This window comes from Cibotium barometz, chromosome 15, assembly GCF_041138505.1.
Source record: "Cibotium barometz isolate CiBa-2024 chromosome 15, ASM4113850v1, whole genome shotgun sequence".
NCBI classification, from domain to species: domain Eukaryota; kingdom Viridiplantae; phylum Streptophyta; class Polypodiopsida; order Cyatheales; family Cibotiaceae; genus Cibotium; species Cibotium barometz.
The window spans coordinates 38,226,582-38,241,406 of NC_141060.1; the positions used below are offsets into that span (position 1 = coordinate 38,226,582).

At 42.7% G+C, this 14,825-nt stretch overlaps 1 protein-coding gene across 3 annotated transcripts; it reads right to left on the minus strand.

Annotated features, from left to right (window-relative positions):
- Window positions 1-2,559: 2,559 nt before the first annotated feature.
- LOC147631272 (ATPase family AAA domain-containing protein At1g05910-like) lies at window positions 2,560-13,420 on the minus strand. 3 transcript variants are annotated; one of them, XM_086809622.1, is made up of 12 exons: window positions 13,193-13,420; window positions 12,559-13,093; window positions 11,830-11,883; window positions 11,520-11,618; window positions 9,457-11,244; window positions 9,168-9,356; window positions 8,786-8,925; window positions 5,772-6,014; window positions 5,473-5,659; window positions 5,183-5,248; window positions 4,846-5,095; window positions 2,560-3,350 (listed from the first exon to the last, which is right to left on the minus strand). In XM_086809622.1, the coding sequence occupies exons 2-12, from the start codon at window positions 12,676-12,678 to the stop codon at window positions 2,818-2,820; spliced, it is 3,669 nt and encodes a 1,222-aa protein (XP_086665748.1). In that variant the 5' UTR covers window positions 12,679-13,093; window positions 13,193-13,420; the 3' UTR covers window positions 2,560-2,817. The 3 variants fall into 3 exon arrangements, with proteins under 3 accessions (XP_086665748.1, XP_086665750.1, XP_086665749.1); XM_086809624.1 differs by lacking the exon at window positions 11,830-11,883; XM_086809623.1 differs by lacking the exon at window positions 11,830-11,883 and having other exon boundaries at window positions 12,559-13,404.
- Window positions 13,421-14,825: the final 1,405 nt, after the last annotated feature.

Sequence of the window (14,825 nt, forward strand, 5' to 3'; positions counted from 1 at the left end):
AACATGGTGGCCCTGGAGCTCATTATGCCAATTGCAAGCAGGGATCACTTTTACCAACCACCTCATGTTTAAGGGTCCACACTTCCACAAGCAACGGACACTTGGCATAAAGAACCTCTACATCTCACCTATCACTTTCCATGCTACCTCGACAAGCTGCATGCCATCAAGACTATCCATATCTTCCCATCACATTGTCCTACATCTAGCTATATACCACTTAATCTTGACCCGACAACTTCATGGTCTATCCTAAACTATCCACATCTTTCTACCTCGACGGGCTTCACCACCGACTTGGATGCTAACTTGGATGATGCAAGGACATAGTCACCGTTAAAAAGAGGGGTATGTTAAAAACCACTCCATAGGTTACTATGGTTTTGCTCGCCTGACTTACTGTACGGCGCTTTGCTATCTTGCCCACTTAAACAAGCACTTAACTTTTGTAAAATGACGCTGGAACTTATAAAGCGGCCTTACCCTACACTTAATGTCAAATAGGAAAAATCTACAAACTTAGTGTACATAGTTTCTTAAGAGTAGTAATAGAGTCCAAACCATTCTTTAGTTTGACCGGTCTAGTGTGAAAACTAATCATTTGTATGTAGTCATTTTTGACAAAAAGCACCATACAATCATTCCCTTGCAATAGTTTACTTGTGAGCTCTCCTCTTCTCTCTTTTTGCTTACTTGTATGCCATTGAATCTTGCTTGTTTGATGGATGCATGGTAGATAGGTTTGATTATAGAATTTCTTCTTGCACTAGCTTCTTCTTCTTCCCTCGCCTTTGGTCAGAGAGAACCATTGTGAAGACGGGTCTCTTGTTGCCTCCATCAAGGCATAGAGAGCCCACTAGCAAATGAGCATTGCATTGTGACAAAGGAATGATGACGCAACGAATGAGCTAGCATACCAACAAAGGGAAGTTGCATTTGAGGCTCTAAGGCAAGACCCAATGACACATGCTTCGGCAAGATTAAGGTAAGCTCTTGACTTAAATCATGTTTCTAAGACGTGAAACCATCTTTTTGCAACCGTGTTAACTCATGTGAAAGATCGTAAACTTCGTCTTACCAAGGTTAACTTGCAAGTTTATTTCCCACAAAAAGATTGTAATGCATCCATGTGTCTTTGTAACCTTTCTACTATGTGTGACATTAATGATACATATCATCCAAATAGAAAAGAAAAGAGAGTACATCTCAACTATGGTGGAACCATTGGCACAAAGCCTATGAATGAATTCTATTGAGTCATCCATACAACCCAAAAAATAGAGAAAACAACCTTTCTTTACCTCAATCATGCTCCACACTGGCTTGAAAGTCTTTACTCTATGTGTATGCAACCAACCACATGCTCATATAGAGTGATTATGGACACCATGACCTCATGTTCCAACCCAAAATTGTATCATGATGTCAAAAGTGTTACAAAAATTTACGAAGCAATAATATAACTTATCTCGTAATACTTAGCTTTCTTAATGATCGCCAAACGTGTGAAGATGTGGATGTAATGTCGAGCGATCTCACCAACATCTAAATCTATGTGGCCCATGGCATGGATCCCATCCCTCATCTCCTAACCCAATCTGATTCAAATACCTGCACCGTGAGATGGCCTACCATAAGGGTTTGATGGTATCATGGATCCATGTGATTTTTTAATAATGGAGTACAAAGGTATTTTCAGACCAAGTTTGAGTGAGGCCTTGACAAGTTGACTCATTGAAAAGCATGGCTAAGATTTGGAAGAGTGGTTGTCGTCCCTCATAACCTTTTGCCTTATCATTGAATTTTTGGATAGCTTGGATGGACTACTCAAATGGTGAAAAGAGCATATGTTGTAGAGTAGGATATATCTGCAACATCCATGAGACTGATTGCCTGCTTTGAGGAGTGTCTTTGTGAGCTTCTTTGCAAAAGATTGATTAATACCACCACCTGGAAAGCATCATAACTATAGGCCGTTACATGAACCATATTAAGCCATGTGAATTGCCATGATCGGTTCATCCTGAGTGGTTCTCATATAGGCAAGCCAACTTCTGAGGTTGTGACCTTCCTCAGTAAGGGCGTGCTCCCAACACAACTAAGAGAGGAGCGTCAAAGCGGCCTTGTGGGGGTAATATGCTCCCTATGTTAGGCCTCGCTAGAAAATGTAGCCAAGAGATCTACAAGCTCCCATAGAGTCCTATGACCTCGGACGCGTGTTTAGTTTCTTTCAATTTAAATCTATGGATAATATCTAGCACTTCTTGTTTGATTTTTGCAGGAAACGAGTGCATCTCTTCTTGGGTCTAACCAAACACCTATACTCCTTCATTTGATCAGCTTGTGGGTAGTAAAGGCTGAATTCATCATTGCATTTTCTCTCATGTCCATTCATTATAAGAGGTGGTGTCTTCTAGAGCTTTCTTCATGGACTTGACTGAATATAAAAAGTTCTACTGGGCTACAATATGGTGTGACATGGCTAAGAAGGGAGGCTTTCGCCATGTGTGGAAAGGGTGTTGACTGGTGCCAGAACACTGCTCCCATCACTTGTGCATGGATGGCAAATAGGGCTTACAGCCAACATTTCATTCCATTAAATACGGGTACACCAAGTGTTGTGCCCATCTCAATCCAGTGTTTGCCATACACCATGATTGTGGCCCCTTTGTCCTCCTTGGCATTCTTTTATTACCACCACTTACGAAATTTCATTACAAAGAGACATGCCTGGCCTGTATCACTTGATATGAGATTGGTGTATTGTATTATATTTCAACTCCTCAAAAATCACACGACAGTTGACTCTCAACATGTTCAGGACTCTGGAGTCTCCTTAGACTTCATGTCTGCTATGAACCTTTTAAAAAACTTTAGGACCCAAGATCTGCTCTTCGTATCACTTTGGGTTCGAACTTCCTGGCAGATCCTTGCATGTAGCATTTCAAGGTCAGACACTCCATACTCTCGTGTGCGCCTAACAAAGCGCTTTTTTAATTTCTCAATGTGGCCAGCAGATACAACTGCTATTGGGTGATCTGGATCCATTTCAGATTTCTCTTGATGCCAGCAATCCGATAAATCTTTTCCACCCAAGTCAGGAGATCCGGGTATTGGACCATTATGTGTATTGTTAGTATGGGCAGCAAAACATCGCTGCTGCTCAATTTCATCATCAGTGGTGAGCTGCACTGACAACTCTTTTCCTCCTAGCTTCATGTTGACATCTGGAGGCAGTGTGGGAGAGACTAGGGATCCTATCTCCTTGGGTGCCGGATTAGCGCATGGATCATTGGACTTCAGCAAAGCTTCCACATGTGTATGCCCAAAATCTCCCGCACCCACGTCATCTGCAAAGGAAGCCATTTATTTTAAAAAAAGCATAAGAAGCTAGATTTTCTTTTAGCAGTAAGTGAATACAAAAAACAATACCACTTAGAATCCCTCAATTTCTACACAAGAACTAGAATATAATGCATTAGATTTGCACTGCTGTTTAGAATCCCTAATTAGAAGCACTCCAGCGAGTGGATTCCTTGCTCCACAATTACAGATGATCATTTAGTTCCACCACCACTCTAGTTAGCTACGGGGTTGCAAATTGTGAAGGCCTATCCTATCCAAGGTGTTATCTTCTCACGTAAGTCGTGCCAATAGCACGCAAGGCAAGATAAGACAACACAAAACACACCAGCAGCTGGCTAAGGATAAAACACGCATGTTTGTGCCGTTGGTTTACATGGTTCCAGGGTGATGGCTAGACGGGCAAGAGAGAGACACACACACACACAATCTTTTCTCGGGAAAAAAAAAAAAGGCTGGGTCCCTGTGCCCAGACCATCCGACCCATAGTATCTATTTCCTTCAGCAGCTTAACCTCCCTAGCTGGCCAGTCTAGTTCGGTCCGCCTCAAACGTCATTGCCCATACTCTCGCTTCTTGCAAATGATGTCCTATCTAGCCTATGCCGGATTGTTAGTTGTCGGGGCCGCTTGCCCGTGAAGCTTATTAAAATGATTATTACTCGCCTTCACCTTCTGGTCCTTGTGTAAAATCCTCAATTGATCTTGAGGTATACCACAGCCCATAGGCATCTATACGAACTGCATCCCAAAGGCCCATAAAATGCCTGGCCCCTATCCAAGGACTGTGTACCAAGACTCACAAAACCATCTTTGTCATCCCAGCGGACTGGATTAACTAAGTCCAAGAGGAACTGAGAACAGAGAAATTCCTTATGGGCAAGGCCTTCCTCCTCATGGACAGAGCGAATCCCGACCCTTGAATGTAATCCCGGATGAGATCATTCTCGAAGCACTGAGGACGATCTTGGAAGTGGTATATGAACCGACATTTAGCAAAATGTTGCACAGGTTCTAATCGAGAAAATCACTCTACCAAACCCCCATCTGGTGTAGTGTCCAAGGACCAGGACCTCTGGGGTCTCTGCTTCTCAGAACCTGGCTGCTCTGGCCTTACAAGCACCAAGCAAGCTTAACCTGCACTGAGGATGGAACATTGACACTCATAGGTGAGTGTCGAGGCCCCATGGCGAGCCTATGTAGATCATTTTATTGCTTGAGAGGTTGTTGTAAAATTTCATAGGTAAACAATAAAGCCTTTCTTTTTCTGCTTTGCCATCATGAAGCATTAGAAAATATACCTAACTTTAAAAGCCGTGACATGCATAAAATTTCGATCATCCTTAGCGGCATTTGAAACTTGATGTATTTGACAGACCAGCAATGTAATCTTCTTATCTTAAACGATGTTTCTATTCGTTCATTTTCAAGGGTTCCAGTTCAGTGTGCAAGCATAGTAATTTCAGTAGGTGCAATTTGCATACCTCCAATATCTCCATCACTATTACTCCTTGACCGTCGTCCATGGATCTCCACAGTTTGAGAGACATTGATTTCTGGTTGAACACCACACTGCCTAGCACTGACACGAGTGGCATATCCTGTCTGGGCCACTGGCAGATTAAGAGCACCTGCTAGCTCAATCCCATTCATTCCGAGTGGACCTCCCCGAGCTAAAATTGCATCACACTGGGCAACCAGATCCTTGTCTATCTGTGAAAGCATTGCATGTGCCTGGTTCCACAACACCAAAAATCAAAGTTTCATATTCGCAAGGTCTTCAAGAATAACTCCAGAGTCTGTAGCAAGAGGCTAACTTACTGCATCGCGAAGTGCACAAGCTTTGCTGACAATGCGAGCTCCATTGTAATCGTCTTTATGATATGCCTGTCATCTCAATGAATGTGATACAAAAACCCCTTATTAGAAACTCTTCAATCAAACAAGAAAGGGAAACAATAGTGTCGAGACTATAAATGACTTCAGAAAATCCAGCAGCCCTTGCCCAAGTGGCTATCATACCACACTACTCAGAAGGGTGCACGAATTTGCACCCACACGTATTATATGATATATAACTTACAAAATACTTACAAATGTCCTCAGCATACCTTTGCATTGAGTGGAATCAACTCCAAGTCCTGTAAGAAGGCAGATTGTGTCAAATATTGTCCACTATCTGTGTGTTGCAGCAAAGTGGAAACATCCATGGGGGTTTCGATCACTGTATGGTAATCAGGTGCTTCCTCTTCAGTAACAGGATAATGAAAGACACTGAAGCATTTTTCATACAGCAGTCTGTGGCAAGCAGCCACAAAAAATCAAACATGCTTAGAAGAGACAAATATTTTATTCAAAACAGAAAATTAACTCAACATACAGTAAGAGAGTCAATTCTCATAATCTGCACCTGTTGCACACTTCTCGAAGGCACATCCTCATTTGCCTTAGAGAACGTTGCTCTTCCTCATACTGTGCTTGCAGTTCAGCCTCACTTATCTCTCTTTCCTGTTTGTGTGCTTTTGGAAGTTCAGGAAGTGTGATTGATTTCTTTCTGTCATGATACTTCTGCTCATAAATGTCCACTGCTGTTTCCAGCAGTTGGGAGAAGAATTTAGCTCTGTCCTCAGAGCTTGGAAATTCAAGTTGGTAGCTGCAAATGAAAACAAATTTTAATGATAAGATCACCACTGAAACCAAAAAACTGTTTAATAAATAAGAACGAGCAAACACAGAAAAAAAAAGAAGGGGGGCGGGGGGGGGGGGGGGGGGGGGGACAAGAGGGAAGACAAAAACAAAGAGTAGGCTAGGCTAATTCTTGCACTACTTCATTGGCAAAAGCACTCACAGGTTCAAGAATTTGGTTAGACTAAAGTGGATCTCCTAGGTTCGGCATCTTGGGTTCCTCTTTGTGGCTGCCTTTCGATTCAGTGCCGCCTTGGTTTTTTGGCCAGCACCAAGTTGATGGGTCCCTACTTAGTCACTAACTTGGCAGAAGCACCACCTTTTTGCAAAAAATCAATGAAAAAGAAAGGAACTTAATTGGAAAGAGCAAAATGAAGCTAGAGATTGGGTACACGTGGAGCAGTCAGCCAACTCCCTTGCCTCCCTATATAAAGGGCCTCCCTCATCATTGTTGTTGTATCCAATCCCTACACATTGTAATGCTCTTTGTTGGCTATTGCCATTGTAAAAGCCTCATGCTATAATAAAGGTGATCTTGTCAACAAGTGCTCTCTCTCTCTCTCTCTCTCTCTCTCTCTCTCTCTCCTTGTCTACACTTCTGCCTATGCATACTCCAACAACATGGTACGAGGGATACCCTTAAGCATGAAGCTGCTCTATGGGATCAGCTTAATGCCCGTGCTCGGTCATTCATCCTTCTGAACTCTCAACCCTCAGTCATCGCTCACATCAAACGGGATACTCATGCCAATGTTGCTTGGAAGAAACTCTCCGACATCTACAACCAGAAGACACCCATGAAGAGAGTTTCCCTAGCTCTTCAAATGTTGAAGCTTTCACCCATTGATTCTACTTCCATGCGGGATCAAATCAACAAACTGGAAGTCGTTGCGATATGAGATTTTTGGGTGCGGGAAGGAGGTTTCCTCTAAGGATATGGCCATGGCTACTTGCTCAGTTTCCCCCAAAATATGATATCTTCTATTCTTCACTTCTTACCTCATGTCGGATGGAAACCGTTACTTGGGATGAGCTAGTGCCCATGATCCTTGATCACGAGAGCAAATTCAAGGATTCTTCTTCAAAGAAAGGTAACAAAGTTTTCAATGGACAAAGAGGGGGGTAGTCTAACAAAGGCAAAGGTGGGACACCTCCCTCTAAAGACTCTAAGGACTCCAAGGACTCTAAGGATGCTAAGCCAAAGGAGTCTTCAACTCCTAATTCTTCTGGCAACCAGAAGGTTTGTGATTACTACTCCAAACAGGGGCACTTATGGCGACAATGCTAGATTCGCATGGGGAACTTGGAAGGTAAGTCAAAGGACAAAGGGGCGAGCTCATCTTCCAAAGTTGTGGAGGAGTCAGCTTTGTCACCTTGATTGATCTCGAGTCCAATGCCCCCCATCCATTGGTGGAGCAAGCTTTTCCTTCTTGTTCCAACTCACCCAGTGGCAACGGTACCACACGACACATGCCTTACACAAGGACTGGCTTGAGACATTGTAGCAGCGTCACCGCAGAGTAGCCATTGGAGATAACTCTATTATTCCCATTCTTGGCAAAGAGACAATGCCCCTCATTCTGGATGGCAATGGAGGAAAGTACACCTCGAGGGTGCTATATGTGCCAGATTTAGGAATCCATCTTCTTACTGTACATGAGATATATTGTAAGTAAAACACCTGATTGATATAGACATATTTACAACATGAGTAAAGGCTACACCTCAACTTGCATGGCAGCCTGACTAGTCAAGTCACCGTGTAAAAGACATTCTGCATTTTGAACATCAGCCGTATTTCTATGCATGGAACTCTTTGCACCATGTGCAAACAAAGAATCACCTCTCACTACCACAACCCGCATCCTTCCTACTCCTGTAATATTGCCTGAAGTGTTAAGCACAGGGGTAGGCAAAGCACAAGTGGAAGCTTCCTCTGTCCAGTTACGAGAGACCTCTGGTCTTTGCCTAGGTGCTATTGTTTTTTTGGGAGTCTGCCATGCATCAGAGTCAGATTTGTCTTTATCTTTCACATTCATCACATGAGAGCCTGTGGAGGCAACTTTTGCTTTTCCTTTATCCAGACCTGCAGGCTGGGAATGATTTACAATACACACACACACACACACACACACACACATGTATATATGGCAATGTACATTATCGTGAGCATGTGACATGCATGCATGACATGTGACAAATCTATGCATCACACTGGGGACCCAAAAACCCGAATTGTCTCCCCTTTGGTATTCTTTTATATATATATATATAAAAATGGAAAATTCATGTTATTTCCCGAACTTATCAAAAATTGAAGTGTGAACTTGACTCCATGAGAGTCTACACTCGACACAAAGAAAGAGTAAGGAATCAGTTTTGCCTTCATGGACGAAAGGTCCTGCATCATAGAGAGCTTAGGAGCACTCAGCAGGTAACTTTTGCTTTCCAATGCATGGACTAAACATTCCAAATTAAACTCAATAACAAGAAAAGGGGGCTGTAAGGTGTCAAACAAAAGCCCTGCTTAATCGAGAGGCACTGGAAGCAGCAAAGCAATTACCCTATAAAGTGCCACCTCATATCATCCAACATGTAACAGTTTAAGTATTGGATAAAGATGTGAAGCATTGACAGTCACATAAAGGTGTAACATGCCACAAGATGACTCAATAATCAACATGTGAACAGATAGACGTAAAACTTAATTTACTCTATCAGCATGTTTGTAACACCTACATGGAGCTACCACAAATACTTGCTACTTGATCTTCGAGTTCAGCTTGAGGTGTTTTTGCTGTTGCCAAAAAGAGCACTGGCAAATTCGAGGGCAACTCTGCTAGAAGCATCAACAAAACGGCTCTCAGTTCAGTGCTTGCCTACATGTCCAGCAAAAATCAATTACAATGTCAGTATCAAACACTCTCCTTGGAACTTCATACGATCTTCCAACCAAAAGAACACGGGGTCTGCCATAAAATTCCTTTTAGAATTGATTGATACCAGTGGCATCAGTCATACAAAAGCAACAGTGGGAAGAGAGTACTTGTATACTCGGTGCGTTTTCAGATTGGTGTTATGTTTTTTTGAATTGTTTATATTGTGAGTGCATGAACCTTACCGTGTCCCACCAGAGCTCTATCTGTGGCAAGTACAAAACAGCAGGAGTTGTTCTTCTGGCCTCTCTGAAAATGTTCACCAGTGCCTCTTCAGGTGATCTTGATCCCATGTCAGAAAGCAAAGAAGGCAATGCGAGTGAATGTACAGGAAACTTTTCCAACTCATGAAGCACTGCTGGACCGATGTGTTCCTGTTTAGAGAAAGTCGGTGCAATCACACAGGAGCACAATCCAGAGATTTACATGGCCTAGTCTGTGATAAGAAAGAAACTTTTAATGTTGACTACTTACAAGACCAGCTGCCTCCTTCCCACATAGCAAGAGTCTTGGCCGATAAACAAAAGGGAACGAGGATCCATATCGAAGAGTGGAAAATGCAGCAAGCTGATCAGCACCCTCTCTGTCTGCAGTAAGCTTTGAAACACCTTCAGTTTTATTCATGGGGAAGAGACCAGCAATAGTATCCATGATACACTTGAGCTGATGTTCCAAACAAGGAGACACAATGGAAGACAGGGGCATTGATTGAACTAAGGTTCCCCTCTGAGCAGCTGGCGTAACTGTTGACATTGCTTCCAAAAAGTCGGGGCGCTTAACTTGAATGGAGCTTACATCAATCACCAGTGGGTCATCACTTGTATATACTTGTGGGTACTTTTTTCGAAAAGCTCCGATAGCTGCTTCTGTACAAAGAGCCTTTAGATCTGCCCCACAGTATCCAACACAAGCAGCTGCCAGCTCCTTGCACAATTTTTCACTTGCATGCTCCTTCCATGGTCTGGTATGAATTTTCAAAATTTCTTCTCTAGCCTTTGAATCGGGTAAGGAGAATGTCAATTCTCGGTCAAATCTACCTGGCCGTCTCAAGGCTCCATCGATGGCATCAACTCTGTTGGTAGCTCCTATCACTATAACCTGCCCAAGTGCATCCAAACCATCCATAAGAGCAAGAAGTGTAGAGACAATGGAATTATGAATCTGCTCCTGCTTGCTGGACCGAACTGGAGCCAAGCCATCAATCTCATCAAAGAAGATAATTGATGGTTGGTTTCGATGTGCTTCCTCAAAAAGCATCCTTAACTGTCTTTCTGCTTCACCAACCCATTTGCTGAGAACATCAGCCCCTTTACGCATGTAAAAATTGATCCTTTGCCCTGCACGGGTTGCTGAAGCAGCAAGGGCCCTTGCTATCAGTGTCTTGCCTGTCCCAGGTGGGCCACATAGAAGAACCCCCCTAGGAGGTTTGATACCATAATTTTGAAAAAACTGTGGATAAAGCAAAGGGAAAAAGACTATCTCCTTCAGTGACTGGACATAATCCGAAAGCCCTCCAACCTGATCAAAAGTTACAGAATCATCCACCTGCAATGGTTGAATATCTGCTCCCCCTTTGTGACTTAGGCCTGCCGTTGGAACTCCATTGGCCCATTGGTCACCTTGATGGCCCCAAGGAATACCAGCCACATTTATGCCTCGACTTTGAAACCCTAACATATCCAGCCCACCAAATAGCCACGACCGACCTGAGACTGAACCTCCTTTAAGCCATGGCGGACCTTGCATTTGGACATTCTCATCGATCAAAAGAGAGTCAACAGAATCATCTGCCCTGGATGACCGATGCCGTTTCTCTGACTTTGAACTGGCTCTCTTTCCCTCCCGGTTACGCTTCACACCAGTTCGGAAGGTGAAAGATTTAGACAAAGATCTCTGTTGATGAAGTGGTCTCTCCTCGTGCTGTGGTGAAACGCGTTGAACTTCAGAACGATTACGCAACGCATATCGCCTTCTGCCCTCTCCCTCCTCGTCTTCCCCATCTTCCTCTTCCCTCTCCTCTTCATTTTCTTCCCCCTCTTCTCTCTCCTCCTCTTCTTTGTCATCAATATCACCATCATCTTCGATGTCATCCTCTTCAGAAAAGGCTTGGTCGTCATCCTCAGATGATTGAGGAGACACCTGCCTCAAGCGCCGTATTCCTCTGCAAGGCCTCAGACCTTCTCGCCTTGGCAGAGGTTGATCTTCATCTTGACTAGATTTGGCTTCGTTCCTTCCAGATCTTGATTGCCTGAATGGCCTTCTCTGCAACACCAAGTTACCATTTGCTTCTGTATTAGCCCATACCCGCATGATGGAAGCAGATACACATAGATAGCATTTGCCAAAACATTGATGCCTATGTATGATACGATACCACAGATGAAAAGCCAGATTTATACATGTGTCAACTTCCAAATGGTTTGCGAAATAGCAATAAAACAATTAGAGAGGACCAAAACATGCCTACCAAGAGATTCACGACTACTCAAAGCTAAAAGAGCAGAATAATCTCCTCGAGGGAGAACGAAATGCCTCACCAGCTCAAAGTCATCTTCTTCGTTGTCGCTGTAAGAGACATACTCTCCGTGGGTGGCAGGTACCCTTTTTCTGGACGATCGCCTCAGATTGACTGCAGGCTGAGGCATAATATACATCAATGCACCATGAGTAAATTGTAGACATTGAGCCACATAATGATCACACTAACACATCACAAACTAAATATGCACATGGAGAATGGAGAAAGACAAACATGGAGAATGGAGAAAGACAACCACGAGGTGCATTCAGGTGAATCAATGGCAAAAAGGTACACTTATAGCCCATGAACAAATATGACTGACTGACCTGATTCTGGATGTTTTTCTCCCGAGTGGGAGGGGTTGAAGATGAGCCATGCCTCTAGCAACGGATAAGCAGTTTGTCAAGAAACCAAACATCAGAACAGAAAAAGGTATAAGAGAAAAACCAAGGCACAGATAGTTTCAAAAAGTGCAAAGGAGAAAGAGGCAACTGATAGAGCAGGCCAAGGGCATAACCACGGCACATTACAGACAAGCCGACAAATGCACATTCAATTCACGTGCACATGATAAATGAAAGAACCTGACCAACATACCTGATTAATGTGTAAATGATAAAATGGAAAAAAAGCATTGTTGGCCTTATCCTAAATTAAGGAAAAAAAGATGTGCAGAGATCATAACTCTGAACTAAAAACCTCATCACAAGCTGCCGCAGACTGGCCTAGACTGCTGGTTGCAGGAAATCAAGCCACAGGCCATGGACCGATACAGCCAACCTCTAGATTTCATGGCCGATTCTGAACAAGAGCAGGTGTATGGAAAACGTCTTGATAAACCTCTCTTTCAATAACACCTGTAGCTTGTAGACAGGGACTTGCAAGGATGATGCCTATAGACAAAATTCTCTCAAGAGAATCAGCGAGCAGTTTCAGCCTAGGTGCTACTAAGCCTAGTACTTCTGTATAGTTCTTTCTCAAACAAGAAAAAGCATGAGCAAAACAAACTGCAAAACTGAACACAAAGCACAGAAAAGGAAAGACTAGATGAGTACTCTGCGAAGCATCTTGGCAATCTGAGAAGCGGTTTTCCGGCTCCTCTTCTTGGACTTGTGATGACGGAGGAAATGATGATGGGGTGTGCTGCGGCCCGTGCGAGTGTGCACAGGGGACATCTCAGTTCCCCTTCTGCGCCTTCACCTGCTTCACCTGTTTGCCCTAAACCTGCTGAACAAACTGCAGATTTCTGCGCAATCTTTGGTTGCCCTAACCTTGAAGAAAGGCAGCAGCTGCTGAGAAGGCGATCCTGGCTTGGCAAGTGTACAAGCAGGAGAGAACAAGGCGGAGGCTCCAGCGCAGCGGTTGGGCACCAGAACGCCTGGTACCGAAGTGGATACAACAGAAAAAGTGGCTCTTGCGTAGGCGGCGGAGAAGAAAATTGAGGACAGATTTCTGTGCGTTCAGAGACCGATTTCTGTTTGCCCTTATTCTGCCTGCTCCGAGAAAGAAGACAATGACAGGCTACGGTGCTGTGTGTACAGTCACGGACCGATTTGCCATGACCTGCTTGCTCTCATGGCAAAGACTCTTCTGCAAAGTTAAAACCATCGCCATGAGCGAGAGAGAGAGAGAGAGAGAGAGAGAGAGAGAGAGGGCAAAAATTTATCCTGTGTACTGAGACTCCAAAACCTTCTGCGTGCCGCCTACGTGCCTTCTTGAACGCTTCAAAAAGGCTTGGTAGTTAATGCGAATCAGACAAACTGTCTCTCGCTGTGGCCGCATGTTTGCATGATGGAGGCGAAGCTTTCAAAACATGAACGCGGGAATTCACAGCAGCAGCAGTGCAGCAACAAACCTAACTAATGACCACTAAACCGTGCTAATTCATCTGTTTAGCGGCTAATTCATTTAAGGTTTGTGTAAGCTAATAGATTAGAATATATAAACTATATCCACTAAAATAAAAAATAAAAAATAAAGGTTTGTGTAAGCTGAGCTCGCTCCACACGTACCAGAAACAATTCTTTTTTTGGAAATTACACATTGAGCCTTTGTAATTTTTTCAATAAGCATATAAGATCCCTCTTCCTCCGAGATAGTGCCTATGCACCGAAAATCTAACTTATTAGGCTTTTCATAGTCTACAAACATTACGTGTACATGAAGCTGATCTGCAATCTTTCGCAATCTTAGATTGTAAATTCCAAGGAGCCCAAAACTCTCGTTTTGTAAGCGTCTGGACCATACAAACCTAGCAATAATCTAGATTCCAATATATAAAGATATTCCCTGTTTCAAAAAATATATATAAAAAACAATGTATATTTACAATTAAATGTAAAAACTACCAAAAAAAAAGTAAGTTTTTATACTGTAATACACCTGTACACTCTAATAGTTCGATCATTAGAAATGCAGTTGCTTGTCCTTCCCAAGACGAAGGGTCTACAATTGAGCCATGAAAATTAAATAGATTATGGTAAACAATGATGACTATATTATAGCAAACGTCGAAACTAATACCTTCAATATCTTGCCCATCACCATACAAATGAAAATGCTCTCCTTGCCCCATCCATCCTATGCAATATTACTCGTAATATTTAATACAACACTACACTTCACCCATCATTGATGGAGGATTATGAGGTCGATCTCTCTCTCTCTCTCTCTCTCTCTCTCTCTCTCTCTCTCTCTCTCGTTAAGTATTTCGAACTAAGCAAGAAAAATTAATAATGCCATTACAAGTCAAAAGCAAAACATTTGTTTATCCAAATGTTATAAAAACAAAGAAGAACTCACCATGTCCCTATAGCCATCTCAAAATTTTGAACCACCCTTTAAGCAATAGATGGGGCACTCCATACTTGTGGATCTACATGGTGGCTTTACCTCGTATCAATCATTTATTCCACACAATGTAAGTATATTTATATATATCAATTCAATATTACCGGCAATGGAACCTATTTAACTTAATATCTTCACATCACAAACAAAATTGTCATCTTAAAAGAAACATCAATCAAATTGAAAGCATGCACACTTATTACTGAGAGACAACATAGATTGCATATGTCACATCTTTGCGAACATTCTCCTTCCAAATGCTTGCTTGATTGATACAAAGATATCTATGAATGTAATCTCCAGCATTTGTAGGCTCCTATTATCAAATAGCTCATTCTATACCTTATGGACATAGATGCCATTTACATTCTTCTAGATGCCATTTGCAATACCTTTTTGTGGACAATATTAGTTGTGTAGACTTCATTTATACCTTTGTTGCTGCTGCTTTCATGCTCCATGGTACCTTTTA

Coding starts and splice junctions, on each gene's coding strand:
- LOC147631272 (XM_086809622.1), bottom strand. CDS start 12,678: ATGTCCCCTGTGCACACTCGCACGGGCCGCAGCACACCCCATCATCAT. Junction 11,884..12,558: donor TTGCCAAGATGCTTCGCAGA/GTACTCATCTAG, acceptor ATCCGTTGCTAG/AGGCATGGCTCATCTTCAAC. Junction 11,245..11,519: donor AAGAAGATGACTTTGAGCTG/GTGAGGCATTTC, acceptor TTGGTGTTGCAG/AGAAGGCCATTCAGGCAATC.